The 23,754-nt window shown below is 43.6% G+C and overlaps 1 protein-coding gene across 1 annotated transcript; it reads right to left on the bottom strand.

Moving 5' to 3' along the window:
- Window positions 1-8,612: 8,612 nt before the first annotated feature.
- Window positions 8,613-21,753, bottom strand: LOC309572245 (interleukin-2 receptor subunit alpha-like; the record flags this gene model as incomplete). The annotated part of the gene is made up of 6 exons (XM_082280378.1): window positions 8,613-8,656; window positions 9,564-9,617; window positions 11,984-12,211; window positions 12,512-12,634; window positions 12,849-13,034; window positions 21,678-21,753. The coding sequence occupies 6 exons, from the start codon at window positions 21,751-21,753 to the stop codon at window positions 8,613-8,615; spliced, it is 711 nt and encodes a 236-aa protein (XP_082136504.1).
- Window positions 21,754-23,754: the final 2,001 nt, after the last annotated feature.

Below are 23,754 nucleotides of genomic sequence, written 5' to 3'. Positions count from 1 at the left end.
CCTCCTCCTCTTCTCTGGCTGGAATTAAAACTACATGCCCCACTTTGTTTTGATTTTTGTCTTTAAAATGTTATCACCAAGGCATTACCAACATCTCTAATTGGCCCAGCTTCGGGCCATGGCAGCATGTCCATCTTCAGAGCCACCAGGGATTGCCTGTTGGACACAGTGGAAACTTCTAGCAGCTTCTCGCAGAAGCCACCTCTGTGACCCCCCCACTATCAAAAACCAGGCTGTGCAAAACCAACACACCAACCCCATCAGTCCTACCTCTGTCAACTTCACAGGCTCTTCCCAGGACCTTTACCCCTGGCAGTAATCAGAAAGGCCCTGCCATCCACAGCAAGCTGGTGAAATACATGGGAAGCCCAACAGAGAAAAGGATCAGCTTGGATTCTGCCTTGTTTCATGTACGAGGAGTGCTGCTTTCCATCAGTCCTGATCAGGGCCGGGTAACTGGGGAGGTCCCATATGCCTGGAGCTTGGCCAGGCATTGTGACATCCATTCACAAGAAGTGCTGGAAGGAGAATATGGGGAACTACAGGTGTGTCCACCTGACCTCGTTTCACAGAAGGGTTATGGAGCAGATTGTCCTGAGTGTGATCACACGGCACACACAGGATAACCAAAGCATCAGACCCAGCCGGGAGGAGTTTAGGAAAGGCAGGTCCTGCCTAACCAACCTGATCTCCTTTGATGGCCAGATGACTGGCCCAGTGCATGAGGGGGAGGCTGGGGAAGTGTCTACCTGGACTTCAACAAAGCCTTTTGAACGGTCTCCCACAGCATTCTCCTGGAAATGCTGCCAGCCCAGGGCTTGCACGGGTGCACTCTCAGCTGGGTGAAGAACTGTCTGAATGTCCAGGCCAAGAGAGCGTTGGTGAGCAGTGCCACATCCAGCTGGCATCCGGCCACAAGCGGTGCCCCCCGGGGATCAGTGTTGGGCCTAGTCCCATTTAATATCTTTACTGATGATCTGGATGAGGGGATGGAGTGAACCCCCAGTAAGATCATGGATGATGCCAAGTTTAGTGGGAGTCTCAACCTGCCGGAGGGTAGGAAGGCTCTGCAGAGGGAGCTGGGCAGGCTGGATCGACGGGCCAAGGCCACCTCTGCAGGCACTGCAGAGAAAGGCCACGAGGCTGGCGAAGGCCCTGGAGGGCAAGGCCTGTGAGGAGCAGCTGAGGCTGCTGGGGTCGTTAGCCTGGAGAACAGGGGGCTCTGAGAGATTATTTCTCTCGATAGCTCCCTGAAAAGGGGGTGTAGCCAGATGGCGGCTGGCATTTTCTCCCAGGCAACAAGCGAGAGGATGAGAGGACAAGGCATCAACCTGCACCAGGGGAGGTTCCGGTGGGACAGCAGGAGGAATTTTGTCACAGAAAGGGTGATTCAACATTGGAATGCACGGTATGGGGAGGTGGTGGAATCCCCATCCCTGGAGACTGGAGGTGGCACTCAGTGCCATGGTCCAGTTGGTCAAAGGTTGGACTCGATGAGCTCAGGGGCCTTTTCCAACATAAATGATTCTGTGTTTCTCACAGCAGCCCAGCTTGGAGCAGAGCAGAGGGCTGCCCCAGCTCCTCAAGCATCCTGCCAGGCACTTTCATCTGGGATTGCCTCTGCTTTCTGCTGGCCCTGCTGTGAATGGGGAATAGGGATACAGCCCTTTGCTGGGCCCAGAGCTGGCCCATGCCCACAGTGGGGTGGGAAGCACCTCTGTGCCCTGGGAAGATGCAGCTGCACCGACATGGGAGGGCGATTTTGCAGTTTGCTCTGTGTCTGTCCATCTTTGGGAAGAGCTCTGGGCTCCAGTGTGTCACTGGGATTTTAGACACTAGGGAAAAATGATTTTTGCTGGGAGCTGTGAGGAGATGCTGGGAGCTAAACTCACTTCACTGCCAAGTGTTGGATCATGCAGCTTGCTCAGTCCTTTTCCAGTAACACCAAGGGCTGGGATTCCATGAAATGAACCAGTTGTCATATGCAATTCCGGAAGAGATGGAAAAATAAAATCAAGACATAATCTGACCTTGAGAAAGCAGCTGGGCAAAGCTCCTCTGGTCCATCTAGGAGTATCTTTGGCTGTCCATTGGGAAGACAGCTTGGGAACTGCTTACTGGCACTTTGCCATCCCCTGGGCAAAGGAGATGCCATTCCCATCTGCTGGGTTGGACACATGGAAGCTGCTGGATGTCCCTCATGTACACAGCAAATATACTGTGTGTGCTTCTGCATGAAACACGTTCTGTTTGTGGCAGTGCCAGCCCAATCTCCAGCTGCTCGCCCAGAGAAAATGCACATTTCTTCATCTCAACCTGCAGGGACAGGTTTTTCCTGGGAAATGATAATCAAAGACATGAGGGTCCTTCCTGAGTCTCACAGGAGGGCCCACTGGGAGTTTCCTGTCTTCAGGTAAATGGTAATCTAGAAAAAGGAAAACACTTTCTAAGTGCTTTACCTTGCTGGGAGCTATTAGCAGAGTGGAAAGTTAAGTTTATCAAAACCCAAATGTCTATTCTCATGTGTTACTTTCATATCCAAAGTCAGACTAAGAAATTGAGTCAATATTAGATGTTTGCTTAACCAGCTTAGCCTCTGAATACAAAGGCCACACTTTCCTATTATGAAAATTTTGTAAGATTAAACCCCCTTTGATTTCTGAGGAACTACTTATGTGTTGTGTCCCTGGATGGGATCCTGTGAAGTTACACTCCATGTACACAAGAACCACCAAACCTATTCAAACTAATCACACAATAGGAGAGTTTTCCTATTCATTTTGGTTTTACTGTTGCTCTTGGTTATCATCTGGGTTCTCCTCCAATGGGATTTACACACTCAGCTTTCACACAGCGACTGTACAAATACCGGAGCTCCAACAGCCAACAACAAAATCCAAACATATTAAGTCTTTTGTACTTTCAAATATATCCTTCCCTGGTGGATGGCATTTCATTTAAGAGAGGCTCAGCAAAATTGTACAGATGATTATTTATGTCTGTGTAAACATCAGATCCATTCTAAGGAATACTCAAAGGCCACAACAACATGAGCTGTTTCTGAGAATCCAGGTCACATTCATGTTTCCTCTGAAAGCAGCAACAACTTAAGCAAAGACCAGTTTTACTTGACATTATTTTCAGGGAACTGCTAATTTGTGATTCACTGTAAACTCAGAGCCTCAAAATGCTTCATAATCTAAAGAACCTTCCATTGAGGCAGATTCATTTATTGAAGAGAACCAAGAGAGAAAATACACTCGTGATCAGCCTGATCTGTCTCAAGTGCTGGATGGATGTTCTGCTGTGCCAATGGGTTTGAGGGGTTTTACAGCAGATGCTGAAGAAGTCCAGAAAATGCCAACATCATTCCACAGCAGTACCTTGGGAATGCAAGTTGGCATCCTTTTGTTTTTCTTTTCATATGAAGTTACTACCTTCACACAAGATTCAAAGCCCAAAGCAAATGAAACTGTATGATATAAATATGCTAGAAAAACCTGCAAGCTCAAGAAGGCTGAACCAGTGATTTCTGAGCTGGAAGTAAACACGTTGCACTGCCTCCATCCCTCAGAGGATGTAAGTGCTAGGAGCAGTGATTTATCTCTGTTCATCCCATGCTGGTTTATATGCAGGTGGAATTGAATGACTACACTTGGTGTCCAGATAAACTTTGAATCTTAGATATCAAAAAAGTTATTAAAGCAAGTGTTTTTATCTTGCTTTTTGAGAAAAAAAAGGAAAGAAAAAAAATGAGGAGAAGGTTTTGCTGCTAAGTGTCTTCCAGTTTCAAGCATGAGAAGTCTTCAGAAAACTGCAGTTTAAGAGTATCAGACAGATGGTGATTATCAGAGAGCACAGGTGAGGATGGTCAAAATGAGCTATTGAGCACATAGTTTGGGAATGTATAAACCAGCTCTTGTGAATACAGACACAGATATTCCAGATTAACACATCACATCCTTTTTTTTTTAACAGCTGAACTACTATGGGAAAAGGGGAAAAACAAGAGTCCCACTCCCTGGGGCTTCATTGAATTATTGAATGGTTTGGGCTGGAAGGGACCTTACAGATCATCTTGTTCCAAGCCCCTCCCAAGGCAGGGACACCTTCCACTATCCCAGGTTGCTCCAAGCCCTGTCCAGCCTGGCCTTGGACACTTCCAGGGATCCAGGAGCAGCCACAGCTTCTCTGGGCAGCCTTTGCCAGGGCCTCACCACACTCACAGTTAAGAATGTATCCCTAATATCTAATCTAACCCTGCCCTCTGTCAGTGGGAAGCCATTCCACCTTACCCTGTCACTTCACGCCCATGTCCAAAGCCCCTCTCCAGCTCTCCTGGAGCACCTTTAGGCACTGGAAGGGGCTCTAAGGTCTCCCTGGAGTCATCTGTTCTCCAGGCTGAACACCCCCAGCTCTCTCAGTCTGTACCCTGGAATATGGCTGCAGACAGAGAATCCAAACCTGCCCATCCTTTAGCCCCATGAAGTGCAGTGAGTGACACAGATCACTCCAGCACACAGCTCCTGCTCATGTGGCACAAGAGGAGCACTCCTACATAATGGACATAAAAATTTCTCAGTGCCAGTGGTGGTGCTAGAATTTTCTGTATGAAAGCATAATCTGGCAGGTAAGCTCATAAAATGGAAATCTGAGAACTAGTCCTAGAACACATCTGTTTGCAGGGTACACATTAAACTTACAGGTACTTTCACATCTGACATAAATTAAAAGCCCTCTTTCAAAACCAAGTTGTGTTTTTATGTTTCTAAGTCTTCTAGAAGACAGCACTGTCAAATGGAGAGTTTCTCTTTGAATACCCACTGCCTGTGTGAATGGCTACTCCCCTCACTTCCAACAACACTGACCTCTTCAGGGTTTGTCTCCTTTACTGCCATCCAAGCCTGTGGACCTTCTCAGAAAAAAAGGGACACCTGAAGAGGGAAATGGCTTCCTATTTACCTTTGCTGCCTTTAGTTTTCTCTTCAAACCCTCCTTCTCACTCAGAGTGAAGGGCCGTATCACAGAATCACAGGATCAGTTAGGTTGGAAAAGACCTCCAAGATGATCGAGTCCAATCTTTGACCACCTTGTGGCACCAAGTGTCCCATTGAGTCATTTCATGAGCACCTCCAGGGATGGTGATTCCACACCCTCCCTGGGCATCCCATTCCAATGCTTAACAACCTTTTCTATGAAGAAATTCTTCCTGAGGTCCAATTTGAACCTCCCCTGGTGCAGCTTGAGACTATGTCCTCTCATCCAGTTGCTGGTTGCCTGGGAGAAGTGACAGACCCTCATCTGGCTGCCCCCTCCTGTCAGGGAGTTGCAGAGAGCAATAAAGTCTCTCCTGAGCCTCCTTTTTTCCAGGATAAACAACTCCAGCTCCCTCAGCCACTCCTCATAGAATTTAGCCTCCACACCCTTCCCCAGCTCTGTTCCCTTCTCTGGACTCACTCCAGCACCTCAATGTCTTTCCTGAACTGGAGGACCCAGAACTGGACACAGGACTTGAGGTGTGACCTCACCAGTGCTGAGTACAAGGAGACAATCACTGCCCTGGTCCTGCTGGCCACACTACTGTTGTTACAAGCCATGATGCCACTGGCCTTCTTGACCACTTGGGCACAGCCAGCTCATGTTCAGCTGCTGTCACCAGCATCCCCTGGTCCTTTCCCACTGGGACACTTTCCAGCCACTTAGCCCCAGCCTGTAGCACTGCCTGGGGTTATTGTGGCTGAAGTGTAGGACCCAGCACTTGGGCTTGTTGAACCTCATTCCGTTGACCTTGTACCATTGATCCAGCCTGTCCAGATCCTTCTGCAGATCCTTCCTACCTTCCAGCAGATTGACATTCCCAGCATACTTGATGTTATCCATGAACTTACTGAGGGTTCATGTGATAAGATATGTAGTAGAAATAAGTCCTATTCCAACAGGAATAAAAAAGGCCATGGGAAATATAAATATCAAGGCTACAGAGTGAGAATAACTCAACAGGAATACTAACCAGTAAAGCAATGACACATACATTCTATCTCAAACCAGAAAACTAGACCAAGACCTTCTCATGTCTTCTGAGTTAAAGGAAGGGATCCATCCCATTTGGCTTTTGTCATATGCCATGTAAGCATCTGCAGTCAATCTGGTCAATCTGGGCATTGTTAAACTCAATGCAGAGAAACAGGTCATGACCGAGTCATTTGACCTGTATATACACATCAGTAACTATGTATCTCTGTGTGTGTATAAATAAATACATATTCACCTACATATATTACATCATAATAAAACATTTATTATTATATATAGTATATATTTATTATTATATCTACTTAGGCAACAGGGTGAGATGAACTGCTCTCTAAAGGCTCTTGTTCCTCCCCACTATCTGCCTCAGACACAGATACTTGCATTCAGCCAGGTGAAACCCATCTTACTGGGCTGAGCGTGGCTAAAAAGAGGCAGAAGAATATCCAGACCTCACAGATTCCCAATAATACAAGGACACATCAAGTATTGTGTGTGCTTGAGCCTGTCCTCAGCTGCCTTTGTGCTGGGTTGTCTCATGCTCTGCAGCTACGATAGGACCCGTCAAATTAATCAGCTGCCATGATCTGCAGCATCCTTGTCTGAGCTGGAGGAATGATGCAGGAACTGTTGTGGAAAGGACTAATCCAAAATAATTGGGAAGAGGGGAGTGATGAGGAATGCATGTATATAGTGAACGGTAAGGGAGTCCAGTCACACTTTCAGCTGCAGTGCAGGGGGTGAACAGGTTTAATTTTGAAAGGGAACACTTTGAGAAGGGGAAAAGTGGGCCTACACTTGACCCACCTGGGTGGGGAAGAGGCAGGGGGACATCAGGTGTCCAGCAAAGCAGCTTTGTTTGTGGGGAGGGTGGGGTGTGGGCTGAAATGATGGTGGCACCATCTAATGTGCTTGGGACAGGGGTCCATATGTACTCCTGGTCGCTTGGGAGGGGCTGCAGTTGTATAAGAAATACATCTGCTGCATGGTAGGAGGAGGAGAAGTGGGTTTGGGAAGCAGTTTCAGGCAGGGCTCTTCCCCCATCTGTCAGCGATAGGATGCCCTCCTCCTCCCAGCACTCTGTAGGTGGAAAGTCACATTGTCCCCGTAACAATTAAGCCATAACATCTTCTGCCTCCTTCACACGTTGGATTTGAGTGTCCAGGCTTTCTCCTCATTTGGCACTGCTGCTCTTGGAGTCGCTGGTACAATCTGGTTTCTTCTGTGGCAAGTCATTAATTCCATGAGTTTGCATCTGAATGCCACGATTCCCTGAGAAGTCTTCCCTACAATGGGAAAAAGACTTTACTACAGGTGGGAAGAAGCTGGTGTTCTATGGCTTCTTCTATATTTACTATGAGAAACAACAGAGTATTTTTTGCAGAAGACACCATTTAGGATATCAGTAACTCTTTCATTTGTCAGTTACTATTTCATCTGGGATTGGCTATTTCACCATTTGTTCCACCACAGAGCCAGTAAAATGTAGATCATTCTTGACACTTTTTCACCCAACCATTTTCAGAAATCCTACAATGGCCCAGGCAATCTGCACCATAGTTGACCATCTTCACTAAAGCATATTTCAAAGCACTGTTTACATTTTATATGGCTTTGTCTAGTCATGAATTGACAAAAATCCACTTCCGATGTGATTTCATGAGGTCCTCCCTTCTCACTTTTCAAGAAAAAACCCCATTCAGCTAAGAAGTATCAGTAATTAGTAAGGAACATGAAAAGAAATGAGGACAAAGATTAGCAAAGAGAGAGGAGAAGAGGAGAATTCCCAAATGTCAGATAGGGACATCCTGGCTTAACTAGGCTGGGGATCCTGTGAACAGGAATAGCCTTGGTGCACCTCAGTGTAGTAACAGAAACAGGGAGGAGGCCAGACTGAAATAAATCTGAAGTACAAAGTTGTTATGACACAGCTCTGAAATCAGGGGGATGAAGGAAACAGAATTACGTGGTTGTGGTGGCAGATGCTCCCCCAGACTTCCCACAGTTTGGCCAGAGTGAAAAAGACTGATTGCATAATCTATCTGAAACAACATATTTGCATAATTAACCTTAAATTTCCCACAGAATTAACCTCCCACTCATTATTTGAACTGCCATTCTCAGTTCCACAATGGCTGGGACAAAGAATTTGTCCAGCTTTTTAGAATTATAGAATCACAGAATGATTTGGGTTGGAAGGCACCTTAAAGTCCATCTTGTTCCACCCCCTGCCATGGGAAGGGACACGTTTCACTAGACCAGGTTGCTCCAAGCCCCATCCAACCTGTCCCTGGGCACCTCCAGGGATGAGGAGTTCACAACCTCTCTGGGCAACTTGTTCTGAGATTTTTTTATTTCAAAAGCTCTGATTCCTCCTTTTCTTGTGCCAGTATTTAACAGCTGAATCAGACAATCCCAAAATCCTGGGTCATATTTAACACCAAAGAAGCTGTCCAGAAATCTAAGCAGTGCAATAGGGAGAGGCTGATCCAGCTGATAACTCTTTCACCTCTAGGGATTTTTTGCTTAGATTTCCCATTTTCCTCGTTGTGTCCCACTTACCTTATTGTCTGCTTGGTGAGTCACACCAAGACAGTGGGAATGATAAGCAGAACCAACCAGATAGCTGTAAAATCAGAAAACCAATATGGTTAGCACTTGCAGTTATCTTATTTATTGCATTTACGCCAGCTGGGAGAAACATGCAAGATCAGGGATAGGGCCTCATCTTGCCCCTGTGCCCAGAGGCAGGAATTTTTCCATGTTTCCCCATTGCTTCCAGGACCCAGACAGAGGGGACTTGGGCAATGGAGAGAGATTGACCACAGCCAAATAACCAGGGACTACTGATGTTGTGGTCTCTGGTTTGCAAAACTCCTCCTTTCCTTCCTTCACCTCACTCCATTATTCCTCCTTATCATAATGTGCACTACAGTTTTCTACAGACTCCAGCTGGAATCAAGAGCCCTTGTGCAAAGGCTTGAGCATATGCACAGTAAGACACAATTTCTATTTCATCAGCTAATGGCTGAGTGGAAGATGGGGAAGGGAGAGAAGAAAATCACTTCAGACTGATCTAAATGCACTGCTTTAGCTGGGAAGTAATGTTCTATTTGCCCATCTTTTTTTTATTCCTTTGAAAATGAGAAAAAAACTTAGCATTTAAATATTTACTTTTTTTCCCCCTGCTTTTTTCCAGTTGAAGTGGTTCAATGAATTCACAGAAAGTCTCAGAGAAGAATCTGAAAATGGCTCCATTTAAAAAACAGGCTTTTGGTTGATCCATTTTCTTTTACATTTACATTACATTTACATGAGTCTTTGAAAATTTCTTTATAAAAGCTTAAGTGCTTAAACAATCAGTTTATACTGTCTTCACTAACTTCTCACACAATACATGGATATAGATGTGTCTTGCAGTATATTTAGTAGCTCTTCTGACAGAAATGGATCTCTTTGGAATAGAACAACAAACTGAAAGACCAAGTAAGTGCTCTGGGTGATGGAGTGAAGTTTTTAAGAAAATGGCATACCTGTCACTGGCAGTGTCCTCGATGAGGAAGAGAAAGTGGACAGAAGAGTGAAACCTATGAAGAGAGAGAAATTCTTGATTTTTGTATCAATTCTCTCTTCAGATGAAGAACACCAGAGCAGTGATGAGGACAGAGGCAGGCAAAGAGCCAGCTTGTTCCAGCACCAAAGCAGTGCCAAGGGTAGAGTCTGACAGCTCTCCCTCTGCAGAGAACACTTAAAAATTGCCATCTTTGTTTCTTGGCCATCACTAGATCTTTCCAGCCTAGATATCAACACATGTGCTGATCTGATACCTGTTAATGGTGGGCATGAAGTGAACTGGAATGGGATCCATCAAGATCTTTACTTCATATGAGACTGGAAGGGTGACTTTCAAGGTGCCAAGTTAGGATTTGGAAACATGGTTTCAGCCAGGACCTGTTTTTGCCCAGAAATATAAGCCAAAACTTCCCTGGTGCAAGAAATTAATTGAATTTCTCTCTTATCCTGAAAAGGAAGCTCTGAACTTGCCCCAGTATGAGATATGGACAGATTTTTCACAAGATGTCCTGTAATAGAAGTTTCTTGATAAATTTCTTTGTGCTGAATGCTGAAGGAGAACTGAGAAAGGGGAGTATATTCCTTATTCAACCTCATTATAGACATCACATCATAACCAAGACAAAGGCAACACTTTAGGGAAATAAATATTTGGTGCTCTACTTGCCAGGACAAGATCTTGTTCAGGTTTGAGAGCACTTTGCAGGAAACTGGAATTATTGTTCTGCTGAATTAAAGGCCAAGGGGTTTTTTTCATTGTCCAGTCTCATGTTTTTCACAATCCTAGTTTAAAAATTTTAAGGTATTTTTAATTTTAAAATACTTGTAATTTCAAAAGGCTGTATTATTTTCTGGGGCTGGGTTGTTGGTGGGTTATTTCCATCACAGCAAGAAGTTCCTTCATCCTGATAGCACCAAGTGATATTTTCAATGGAAAAAAGTCTGGTGTTGTGATGGAAGAGGAAAGACCAGACAACAAATTGTGATTACCCTACCTGGAACACTCTGAACCAGGCAACACAGGGAAACAGATCTGTGAAATAGGAGAGAAAGTCCTGGGTTGATGCTGAAACAGGGTGTGCAGTGGTCTGGTAAGGTCACAAGGGCCAGAATGCTCCTCACCCACTGTTCCACAGATGTGGCCTCTGAGGTAGTCACCGAGGCTCAGCTGTAGGCACTGGGCAGAAACAAGGCTTCACAGGGCTCATTTCATCTCAAATAGGTGTAAAATAGAGCAGCTGACAGAGCACCATCAACACCTATTCCCTCTGTTGGTTTTAGAGCCAGCCCAGCTCAGATGTGGCCATCTGTGCAGTAGACATCTACACTTCTGCATGATTAATTTCCTCTTAAAGGAAGTACTGGTGAAAAGCCTTTTTTTTCCAGTCTGTTGGTAGGAAAAGTCCTCTCATACTGTCCTTGCATTGGCTTCCACCTCTTTAAATTTCATCCCATTGCACTTCACTGCCTCAGAGGAGGTTGGGAGGGTACTGGAAGCCTGAGGACTGCAAAGGGTGTGGACAGCTGGGACTGTCCACCTTGTAGTAAGGCATCTTACCCCCCACAAGAGCTTATCCACTGTTTGTTAACCAGTCAGATAAACAGGACAAGCTGTCTTGTAGTGAGTTATTTTGGCCACATGGAGTTAACACTGGTCTGGCATCCCCCAGCTGCCAATAAACATCCTACTTTTGAAGATATGACAAGAAAGGCTGAATTTCTGACAGCCATTCATTTTACAGCCATAAAAGCCACAGCAAAATTTCACAAGGCAGAAATCTGTACATGTTCCTGGAAACGTGTAGAGTTTCTCCTCTGAGTAGGGACATCTATTTCACAGTTACTTCCTAAGGGATTAAGTGAAGGAATCTCTGTAGATTATCGTCATTTTAGTGGTAAATTACATTTGACTCCTAAACAATACTATTTCTTTTGCTGGCTATAATATAGGTACCTTGATCCAGTGCACTGTTTTATATTATGCTATAATCTACTAGTAGTTCTTTAAATTTTATACTCCGTAGTGAGTAAATCTGATTAAGATCTTTCATCTGTTATCTCCTGTCTGTTCATTTGTCTTAATAAATATTCATTTTTATATAAATACATCTGATTTGTCATCAATTAAACTTGCAGAACAAAGTGATTCCTTAAACTGTTGCCAAAATCTGAGGCTAAGGAAAGATTTATCATCATTTAAACCCCTTTCTGTGAAGACATTTAAATACACAAGGGAGTTCTTTCTTCCCCTCAGAGTCAGCAGCAGGGCTTCTTTAGTAAACTTTTTTGAAGCTCCCACTCTCCCCACAACAGTTGTGGGGTCTGGACCCCCCCATGAGCAGGTAATGACACTGATGTGGCGTAATCACAACCATCTTACCTGGCCCAATGGTCTGTGGTGGCCACTGGTTGCTGTCATTGGTGCATCTCATATCAAGAGGTGTCCAGATGATTTTGCCGTCTACCTTCTTGCACGTCCTGCTGCCAAAGGTGGGGGGTCTCTTATCATAACCTGCTTGGCATCTGAAATGTAAGACTTGTCCCACGTAATGCTGTGGAGGCAGCCTTATGGAGGCATGTGGAACCGTCTTGGGAGGACCACAGAAACCTGTGGGAGCACAAGGCAGCACACAGTTAAAGCAGACAGATTTTGCATACTGCTTTTGTTCTTGAAAATCTTGTGCTCTTAGAAAATACAGACAAGCAGGATATACCAAGCCTTTCTAATTCTTGGTCAGGACATAAAATACTCATCTGCTTACACCATATCACTTGTTCAGCCAAGATATTACAGCAATTGTTTCTTTCCCTCTGTCTGCAAAACAATTAAATATTACTCACCATTTTCACACCACACCATGGAAATCAGCAGGAGAAGTGTTACAGTATTGAATGAGTTCTTATTTACCTTTTTGCTTGAACTCTGAAAGTTCTTCTTGCTTCTGGGGTGCAGGGCTCCTTGGTTCTCTTTCTGGCTTCTGTGTAAGTTCTAACTCCATCATGGGAGCCATTGATGAAAAATTTTTCTTAACTGTGGAGAAGTTACAATTGCTGAGTTACAGCAGGACAAATATCAGAACAAAGCCAGAACACTCAAACTTTTGGAGGTGGGATAGAACTGTTTCAAGTTTTAACTTAGAGAGATAAGCATGAAAGATCTTTTGTTAATGCCCAGTTGTGTTTTATACCAAGTAACACATTGGAAAAATACCTCTATGTATAGAAAAAAGACAATGCTCACTCACCAAGGCATTTAAATTCCCTGTATTTCCAAACAGCACGCTGCTGTTCACTCTTACACTGAATTCCTGGGTATAAACCACGTTCTCTGTAATAGCCAGGGTGACACTCATAGTACAGTTTGGTCTGTAGTGGATACATTTCAGCAGTAACATCAACAAATTCAGTTGTTGGAAGACGTGGACACATCTCTGCAAATAGAAAGCCTGAGAATCAGGACAGCCTGGCATTCTACTTTATGCATCAAGAACTTCCCCATTCTCAATACCAGACATGTCCAGCAGATGGGCAACATGAAACACTATCAATATTTTCTTAATGAAGGTGTGCACACTCATTTTGGAGAGCAGCTGCCTGCACCAGAGTGTGCTGCCCTGAGTCTATGGAATGAGGCACAATAGGCAAAAGCAAGCAATTAAAAGTTGCAATCATCTACAAGCAAAGATTTGGAATGGGCGTAGACTCAGTTCTGTCTGAGGACACCAAAGAGCAGCTTACTGTGAAATAAGTTTGTAAACCTAAATATATCTTGTCCCAAAACAAGGATGTGAAGTGTCGTGTCATCAGCAAATCATATCTAAATATACTTCTCAATCAGTTGGAATGAATTAAGTTAGATCATTTCAGTGCACTTGAAAAGCCTGCTCAAGCTGAGCTGGAGACCTAGAAGTTGATAAAGGCACGACTTAATGATTATTTAAGGCCTAAAGGCTGTGAAATTAAAAGATCAGTCTGGTTGTACCAGGGCTGGCATTCTGGATCTTTGGGTGCATGAACCATGGTCCTTTATGCTTATGCACAACAGTAACAGCTATTAGGATTGAAATTTCTTAGTCACCATATCCTCACATTTTCTGCAGCCATAATTAATGCAGCCGTAGCAACCAGCAGGAATGACTGCGAAAGACCCTTGGGTCCCTAACAGCTGTTCATCATTTGGAGTCTGCCCTTGACTCCCAAAGTGCCTTCTCCTTGAAAGACCAACAGCGACTCAACCAGTGACTCCCAGCCCCAGCCCTGCAATGCCCTTTTCTTTCATTTCCTCACTTTGCTATTTTCTGCCCTTTTTACTTTACATTGTCGTGCTGTTTAGTAAAAGTCACAAAGTTTGAAGAAGGCAACAATGAAAAAGTATGTGAGCATAGTTTAACAGCTAATCTGCATAAGGGTTGTTTTAATCCCCTTGTACCTTTGTGTTATCAAAGGATTTGCCTTGTAAACTACATCAGACTGTGGCTTTGAGAGAAGTGACTGCACCCGAAATAGTTAACCACATGTTTTACCACAGACTGTCAGGGTGATTAAAATTAAAAAGTTATCAGATCAGCAGCAAGCTGAGATCATGTACTCTCACTTTCCCTGAAAGCTAAAAGCTTGTTTCCCTCAAGACTTCAAAAGCCTCTTTGAAGCAGATTGCAGATCTGAATCTCAGCACAAGGCACTCAAACCTACAACTCATTAGTCTCTTCTTAAGAAAACCCACAACATTTAACCTACTCATCATAAAGGGGAAGCATTCTTTTAATTGATGATTTAATGTTGGGTTCTTCTGAACCTGCACACATCAGACAGAGATTGTGCAGAAATGGTGCACTTGGGACATGGTGAACATCCACATTGCAGCTGGATCACACACAACCTTCCTCGGATCCAGCCTTTTATTTTCATCCACATTGCTCAAATTCTTGTCTTCTCACATCTAAATAACTGCAGTATCTTCTTTGGCCTTTACAACCATATTCCTTTCCCTGATCCACAAAGAATTTTGAAAGATGACTTTCCCAGGTCTTGTTGTGACCTTCTGCCTGCCTCCCTTTAACTTTTAACAGCTTCATTGTCACATCAAATATTTTGCTTCCATTTTCAAGAACTTTCTCCTTAGTAACCATTCATAACCCTTCAAAACACTGGCTTCTCCTCCCATACTAGAGCTCCTCACGAATGTGTTTGATATCAAAGTCATTGGCTTTTGGGTTTATTGTACCAGTCCTCATACTGGTGAGGAGCCGTGCATGAATATGGATATTGCAAGATACCCTTCACTATGATTACTCTTAATTGTCTCAAAATATCTTATATACCTTCAGAGGTGCTTCTCTTTATTTGGTTTTTACTCATCTTTCTAGAAAAAGTAGGCACTCAGCATGTAACCCATGCACCGTCCTGGCAGGGAGTTGTAGGGAGTGAAAAGGTCCTTCCTGAGCCTGCTTTTCTCCAGGCTGAGCCCCCCCAGATCCCATCAGACTTGTGCTCCAGACCCTTCCCCAGCTCCACTGCCCTTCTCTGGACATGTTCCAGCACCTCCATGTCTTTCTTCAGTTTCATGTCATGGGACCTCCTGGAATAATGTGGGAAGACTGCAGAGAGGATGCAGACCTGGTGAGGTCTGGACAGTACTGACCTCTGGAGTGAATTGTGCCTAAAACTTCATTCCATCTCTGTGCCCAAGGAAACTGCATGGTTTGCCCCTAAAAAATCAACATCATTGTTGCATGAGTGGTAAAAGAGCCAAGGGATGGGAAGAAGCCAGGGAATAGGGAATGGCAGGGTAGGTATGCTCCTTCATTAGATTTCTGACTTTTTACATTTTTAGCAAAGAATAGCTTTGCGCTTTTTTCTTTTTAATTTTGCCTTTTTTTTTTTTTGGTGGGTTTTTGTTTGTTTGTTTTTTGGTTTGGTCTGGGGTTTTTTTTTTGCTGTTTTGCTGTTTTGTTGGGAATTGGTCAATCAATTTGAGTTCACCTGACATGAAAATAATAATCTTTAAAAAGGCCAGCACATCTGGGCATAACACAGGCTGCCTCACAGCCTGTGGTGGCTCAATTTTGCACAGCCCAGATTTCCCTGGATTCTGCGTCCCTCCATAGCTGCTCCAGGGTTGCACTCCTGCTATTATTTGTTGAAAATATTGCCCTCACACTGCCTTGAGATCTCGAGGTTTTGTTTGCCTCTTCATTTTCCCTTCCCACATATTCCAATTTTTCATCCCCATGACAAGGTGTTGTGTGCCACTATTTCCTTCTCTTTCTATCCTGATGTCCACTGTTCTCTCTTTCCTTCATTCACAAAATTCATCAGCTCCTACCTACCATTCTCACTTCCCACACCCCAAAAGTGTCCTGGGACTCTATTTCTCTGCACTTCGAGGTACTAAATGGGCCAGAGAGGTTGGTGTAATTGTGTTCATGGGGATTTTGCCCTTCTGTCAGCTGCAGAATTATGAGAACACATAGCTCTCCTAAGGCAGATGTGAATTTCTGTTTCTCCCCATATCAATGGATTTTTGGTGCCTATAGCATTTGCGGAAATTCTGGAGGTGGTTTCAATTATTATGATGGAGTGGAAGGAGACAAACCCTTGGAATTAGAAGGAGACTTGTGAATTCAGACAATAGCCATGAAACATAAGAATTTAAAAGTAGTATTGTTTCTGCTGGAGTGCTCCCCAAATTAAGTTTGATAAGTTTTTTGAGACCTTCAAGCTCTGTCATCTGAGCCAACAGATATGTGTGAGCTAGGGTGTCTGATGCCATTTAAGATGTCTCAGGGCCTCTGGGATTTCCACATGAGCTGTCAGATACCACACAGGAGATAACTGAGGGAAAGAAACCCAGCAGCTAAATCAGCAGCAGTTCTTTTAGGTTTCTTCCCTCACGCTTCCCATTCAAATACGTCACTCACCCAACCACAAAACTGCTCTTAGTGGGTGTGCTGGCAGTACAAGGCTTCACGAAACCCTCCTGCCTGTTTCTCTTCCATGTCTGAGTTGGCAGAGCAGTGTTAGATGAGGCATCAGAACAACACCTTTAGTCCACAAGAAGTGAGTGGGGAAAATTTTAACAGGTATTTTTAGTGCTAGGTAAAACACAGACGGTGAGTCACACCACAATAACCTAAACTCAGAACTTCCTCTATCACATGGCCATGTGTCACCAGTGCTGACATTATTCTGATGTCGAGTTAAAACAGCAAGGTGCAAAAATAGGACGATTTTCCCCTTACTACAAAGGCAGTAAAATGGGATTGGTAGAAGCTGGATGTTCTGAAGACTTGGGCAGAAGCAGTGGAAGAAACCAGGCACTGCACACACCTGCCCAGTTCAGAGATGAAGAGCACCTCTCCCCAGGGACACCAACAAATCAAACCAGGCCAAAATGAAGATATTTCCCCAGCTGTGCCTGAAAAGCTAAATCAGCCCTGGGGATTTATGTGCTGTGTGAAACTGTGCTCTCTGAATGGTGCAGTCTCCTGAAGATGAAACTGATACAGGCAAAGCGAAGGAGTTGATACCAACAACAGGACTGAAATGGTAATGAACTTTTTCTAACTATAAAACTTATTCCCAAAGGATCCTTTAACAAGCAAGCCTCAGCTCTGCAGGATTCTTTCCCCTCCTATTAATGTCATTTATTGCTTATGTGGATTTGCAAGATGGGAAGAGATCCCAGCTGTGGAGTTGGGGTACAGACCCCAACTTTACTGTAATTTGCTGGTGAGATTTTTAATTTAGCTGTACCTTAGATTATAGAGAGACTATCTTAAAAATATATTTTGAGTAGTAGTGAGTCTGCAGAGTAAGTGACGGAAATACAGTGGAGATGAAATGACCAGGCACAAGTTTTAATACGAACAGCAATGAAGGAGAGATCAGCCTTACAGGGCAGGAGGTGGGTTTGAATATTCCCAGCAGTGGAGAAGAGGAATGTCCTGTTCTAAGGATTTGGCAGTTCAGTGCCTGCTGAGTTTTCTGTACCAGAAAATGTCTCTGTTGGAAAGACAATGTAAAATAAACTGGAATATGAACTGGCAGGAGCTCTAGGACCATAGAAAACTGGGTTTGGGAGAAATGCACTTCTCATATCTCTTGGCTTAATCCTGCTGACCAGCTATTTGCCATTGACCAAGGCAGTAGAATCTAATGCAAAAAAATTCCATATACAGCAAGGCTAAACTTGGTTGGACAGTGGACTAAGCTTTGTCATGCTAAGCATAATTTAGCCTCTGGCATGTGCCTTCTTAGCTCCTGTGAGAATTGGAACTGGGCAAACCTCTCTAGAGCACAGCAGACACCTAATTTACCTTCTCCAAAGCAAAGCTTAAATGTGCTTCTTTCTTTTTATCAGCTGCAGGGGTGGGAGAACGTTCTTCCATGCTCACATTGATAATCAGAGTGGTTTACCTGATGCATTGATGGATCTCACACCTGCCCTAGCAGGGACACTGGGTTGGGGACTTGGACTCAAAATGTGGAATCGGAAGTGGGAACATTAGGAAAGAGGGAGAGGGAGGAAAACTAGCCCGGGCACAGTGCACTGCATAGAAAGTGCACTAAGTGAAGAATGGGGAACGTTTGTTTTTGTTTCTGGGTGTTTATAACATCCTTGGTTCCGCGGTAAAGCCGCAGAGCTCAGATTCTCTACATGCAACCACGGTACATGGTTTTGTAGCAGAACAGAGCCAAGTCTTGAGAATATCATATGTGAAAGCCTTGTTTTGGTGTGTGACATTTTTGCTTAAAGAGATAACCTCAGTAACACACATGTCTTTGGTATTCTCATCTAAAAGGAAACAAAAAATTGTCTTTTTAAACAGCATCAGAGGGTTCAGATTCTTTCCTTTGTCTGGAACTTTCTCAGCCTTGCCTTTTGTAGGGCTGAAAGGGCAGTAGAGAATATCCTCTCTGAAAATAATTGAATGGTCTAACAAGTGTGTGTCCCAGTCTTGGGGAAAAAAAAAAAAAAAAGGTCTACTGGGGAAATTTCTATTTCAACTGTGGCCTAAGGACTCATCTCACCTGACTTAGGGACTTAGCATGGTCATGGAACTTTTCCCCCAAAAGTGTGATGGAAATTTTCTACACATGGCAAGAATTTTTCTGACCTCGTCATGCATGAAATATTTTTCCACATAGAGAGGGTTATATATTCTTCATGTGAGGGCTCACACTTTACAAATCAAGAACATCAAGAAAAAGCAGCAGGTGACAGAGTGCTGCTCCCCTGGCAGGGCTGAGGAATAGGGAGCCAAGTGAGGAAAGCCATGGAAGGACTTTGGAAATGTGAGTTTTGGGGAAGTGTTGCAGGAGATGGAGCAAAGACTCAGTGAGCCACGTTGTTCCAAAATTCAGGACCAAGGTCAGGGAATGGAATCCGTGAGTAGAAAGTACCCAGAAGCTGGACTGTGAAGACAGCATTAATGCAACAGGGAAAACAGGGCAGACATAGCTGAACATCGAGGATGTAGGGGAGCCAAAATAACAACACTCTGAAGGCAACAGGGAACAAAGGCAGAAGCAGTGGCTTTCTAGAAGTAGATACAGAGTGGATTTTTTTCTGCAATAGAAGGAAAAAGGACATAACATTTCACCTCTGATGAGGTGGGAAAACAATGCGTCCAGCTGAAGAAGCAGGTACTGCAGCATCTCTGTCTGTAATATCTGCTTTTCCTCAGCAGGATCACACTTTTAAAACATTTTTTAACATTTTTTAAATTGCAGCTGTATATTGAGCCCTTTGTTGCTGAGGGCCACTGTAGCTGAAAGGTTTATAAAGGTATTTGCTCTCTAGTTGATCTTACAAGAATCTCTTGTCCATGTTTGACAACTTTAATGTATTCTGCTTTGCATTTCAAATCCATGGGAGCCAGCACTAATATGCAAGTATAATGGGAAAGAAATTCCTCTCATTTACATGACTGAGATCTGGTACCCATCTTGTGTGAATGAGATTCACTTGAATGAAATTCCTTCTTTTGTGAGTTTTAATCCTTTCCAGGTTTAACTTGCAAATCTACTCAGTGTATCCCTGTATGATGAACAGCAAGATGGAAAGGTTGTAGGAGCACAGCTTTTACCTCGTGTTTGACCCTCACTTCAGGCTTCACCCATGCCTACAGCTTCTAGGCAGCTGTGCAGAATAAAGGAGATAAATGAGATGCTCCTCACAGGAAAATCAGCATTTCTCTTATTTTTAGTACTAAGGTGTGGTTTAATTTTTAGTAAATTAATAAATGATCATCCCATGCCTTAACTTCCCCAGTCCCCCAGGACTTTGCCCTCTCAAAACACTTTGAGAACCATCAGTGAAACTGTTCTGTAAAACAAAGGCTTTTTATTTTCTTTTTCCTCTAATTACATTTATTCCTGATAGTGCATTTTGCCAAACACCATCTGGGGCTGGATCTATTTACAAACCTAAACTTGCAGTGCTGGGATGAGCTGAAAAGACTGAGGCAAAATAATAAAAAAAGCACTGTATGTGCTGAGGCCTGGTTGGTTTTTGACCAGTTTGACCCAGCCTCTTTCCCTTTGCTTTGCTTATGTCTATTCCTAGGTCTCCTTGTTGATCCTCCCTTAAGGAATTAAAACCAACGGGTCTTACAGCCACAACACCTTGGGTGTGTCTATGATTAAAAACCCCTAAATTGGTCAAAGGTGGTGTTTCTACTTTAGCATATTATTTGCAGGAAGAAATTGCAAATATATATATAAATATTATCTTTAAACTTTGAGAGAGACCTTGAAAATAAGTACAGGAAGCTGAGGAAAGAAGAGCTTAGAAATACAGTAGAGAATGCAATACTAGGCATTTATTCATTCAGTGGTGAATAAAATCACATCGAATACCATAAAATGCAACTGCTCTGACACGGCTCGATTTTTTTTCCAAAAAACCAGAGAGATTTCTGATAAACGAGATCTGCCTGCAAGAAATTTCACAACATGTTCCAGGCACAGTAATACAGAAAGTGTGATCTGGGGGACCTGACTCATCCCAGAACTGATCCCACTGACACATCTCTGGCTGAGCATCTCACGGTGCTGCTCCTGCACGCAGCACCAAACGCTTCCTGTGGGCTCTGGCACCTCATCTGGCAGTGAAAATGCCCCATGCAGGAGAAGGTGCAGCATTTACTGGCAAAATAACAAGAATAAAATCACCTGGGGCTTCAACATTTGTGAAGGTCCTTCCTGCATTAATGAGTTTGGTCATTAGCAACACACTCTTCCCTTGAGATGGCCAGCCCCAAGGAAAATTCCCAGCCCTGCTCAAGATGATCCATCAGCAGTTACACTACCAGCATATCTGAGAGCCTGCCTTAGGCTGTGTCTGTTCATACCTCTCAGCCTGGACATCATCATCAGACACAGAAGGAAATATCACATTTATGGAGCACGGAAAATGGAAGATATTTTTCCCCCCCTTCGAACAAGGCAGTTTAAATTTAAATACACTAATGTATCACCAGACCATTTCTCAGTGCACACACTTGTCACAACAAATAAGCCAAATCTAAGCAGTGTCACCATTTATAAATGTGTCAAATTATGCTGAATTGGATTAGCTGTCTCCATTCACAATTTATAGGCACTGCTGATTGAGAGCCATGGCTGAAAAAATATTTCATGTCTATAGTACCCACAGCAAATTTGGATGGTATCTTTTAACTAATAGCATTGCCATCAATTTTACCTACAGGGGTACTGGCATTTCGGTGTCTATTTTTATGTTTCCTAAAGTTACAAGCAAAATGGAAAAAGCAAATTCAAAGGGCTGCCTCAGGCTGCTTTGATCTTCCCACTGTTCCAGTGATGGGTTGGAGGATACATATATTAGTCAGACAAAAAATATCCTCTAAAGCTCTGGATTTTCTGCAGTTGACAGTTTGTGGGCACAAAACCCATTTCTCTCATTTCCTTAGAATAATAAATTCCTTAAGCTCCTTAACATTTTTCCTTTGCTGAAAGGAGTCAGGATGTTGTGAACACCCTTTAACAGCCACAAAAAAACCCCAATTCATATTTTCCCTTCCCAAAAGGTAAAAAGAGTCCTTTACCTGCCTTGAGCCCCTTGATGAATCCAAACAAGAGCCACATCAAAAGCCACTTGAGTTCCATGGGACTTGTCCACATCTTTTCTCCGCACCTCTGAGGATGAAGTTTCTCAGAAGTGATGAGCTGTTGCCAACCAAGCCAAAGAGCTGGTTACTGCCTGATGAGTCTGTCTGGGAGCGTCACCGACGTGTGCAGCGAGGGCTTTGGTCAGCAAATCATCGTTTTGCTGGCTCCACAGGAAAGAAGAAAGGCTGCTTTCTGTTCAGGTATTAGTCTTTTATCCAGGAAACCAAACTCAATGCTCGGTGTGGCAGAGCGTGCCTTCGTGTGTAGGAAGTGGTTTGACACATCAGAGCTCCTGGCTCCAGAGCTCTTTCCCGTTTCACTACAGCTGAGGTCAGTAGAAGTGGGGAGACTTTAACAGGTTTGTGCAGGTGCTCACCCCCAAATCTGTGGCTGGACAGGTATTAGAGAGGGACCATGGCTGTGGAATAAATGTCTGATGCATGACAATGGATCTCAGGCAACATCTGTGGGCTCTACCTGCAAAAAAAAAAAAGGTTCCACAGCTTATCCTTTTGGCTTTTCAGGGGTCTTCTGTCAGTGATGATAAAGCCACACTGTATTTGGTTTTGATGGAAGCATGTTTGCAGTTTCTCTGAATCACAGCTGATCTTGTGAAGAATGGACACCTTGATTTAAAAAAAAACAAACCAAAAACATGAGGGTGAGGCTGGCAGGTTTGGAAAAGGTTCCCTTGTTTCTAAATTGTCTGAGTGTGACATGCTTCAGTGACATTCTTCCAAATGCCAGTGGAAAACTGGAAATTATCAAGAAAGTATCACACTTTATGTAGTTTTACTTCAGCCATTTCCACAGAAATTATTTCCTGTTAGTAACTAGAGAATTAATTGTGATAGACTATAGAAAAAACAGATTTAAACTATCTGTAGTATTCTATCATGATTATTACATGCTGGGCACTTATTTCTCCTTTATAAATTCTCAGTGAATTAAACCCTCTTAACAGGCAAGCTAAGGAATAGATGTGACACATTTTTAACTGCTGCTATGGCTGCATCCATCAGTCTGCCACCTTTCTCCTGATAAAGCTCCCTTTGCTCCTTCCATGAAAGATTTTGTGCAGCTTTGTGATGCAGGTGACAAATCTTCCTGCAGGGTTTGCCAGCCGCGAGGCTTTGCCAGGAGATTACTTCCCAAATCCAAATGCAACAGGGTGTGGGAAACAAGTAAGACTTCTGAAGCAGCTGCTGTGGGTAAAATGCTCTGCTCACCCTGGGGCTGCTTCATGCTCCACAGGTATTTACTGCCTTCACTTTAGTATCAAGTCATCTTCTGGTTTTAACAGTGTAATAGGAAAAGCTCATGCCAAAGCCCTCTGAAGGACTTAAGAGAGTTTTGCTCCTGAAAAATCTGTCTGAAAGCCTTAGACCCCCAGTCCTTCACCTTTTTCCAAGATGCCTGGAGATACGTAACTGCCTGAACCCTGCAGCCATCTGGGCTGGTAAAACATTTATTACATTGCCTGGAAAGAAATCCCAACCTTTTTATCCTTTCCCTACTAAACATTGGATCTGTTCTTTTGAGGTGAAGGGATTTACCGGCCAACATCTGCTTCAATTTCTTGTTTGGTCTAACTATCTAATTCCATAGCTATTTTAATGATGGAGACAGAGATGGGGGGTGTTTTCTGCAGTCCTCCAGCTCAATCTTTCATGTAGCCATTTGCTTTCAGGTAGCAAACCTCAGCACAGGTGGGTAACAGCTACTAAGATTTTATTAGAAATTTAGAGATTTTATCCAGGAATGAACATGGAAAGTACAGTTAGTGGTAGTGGAAAGAATGGTGACTTTGGGTGGCTCATTGCTACAAAACCAGGTTGCATGAGAAAGACCTTTACACCTTTTAAAGGTCAGAAGAAACAGTTATGGTTTGTGAGAGGAATTAGCCAGATCAACTTTGGGAAATAGGTCAGTTTGCTGAATGATTCTAGGAAAAAAACAGTGCTGATTCTGCAAGCAACTGCCCCAAGGCAAAGTGAGGAAGGGAAGGGGAGA

The sequence above is a fragment of the Coloeus monedula genome, assembly GCF_965178545.1.
Source record: "Coloeus monedula genome assembly, chromosome: 4".
Classification (NCBI taxonomy): domain Eukaryota; kingdom Metazoa; phylum Chordata; class Aves; order Passeriformes; family Corvidae; genus Coloeus; species Coloeus monedula.
The sequence above is the reverse complement of the archived record's forward strand: the minus strand, read 5'-3'. Positions and strand labels throughout refer to the sequence as shown.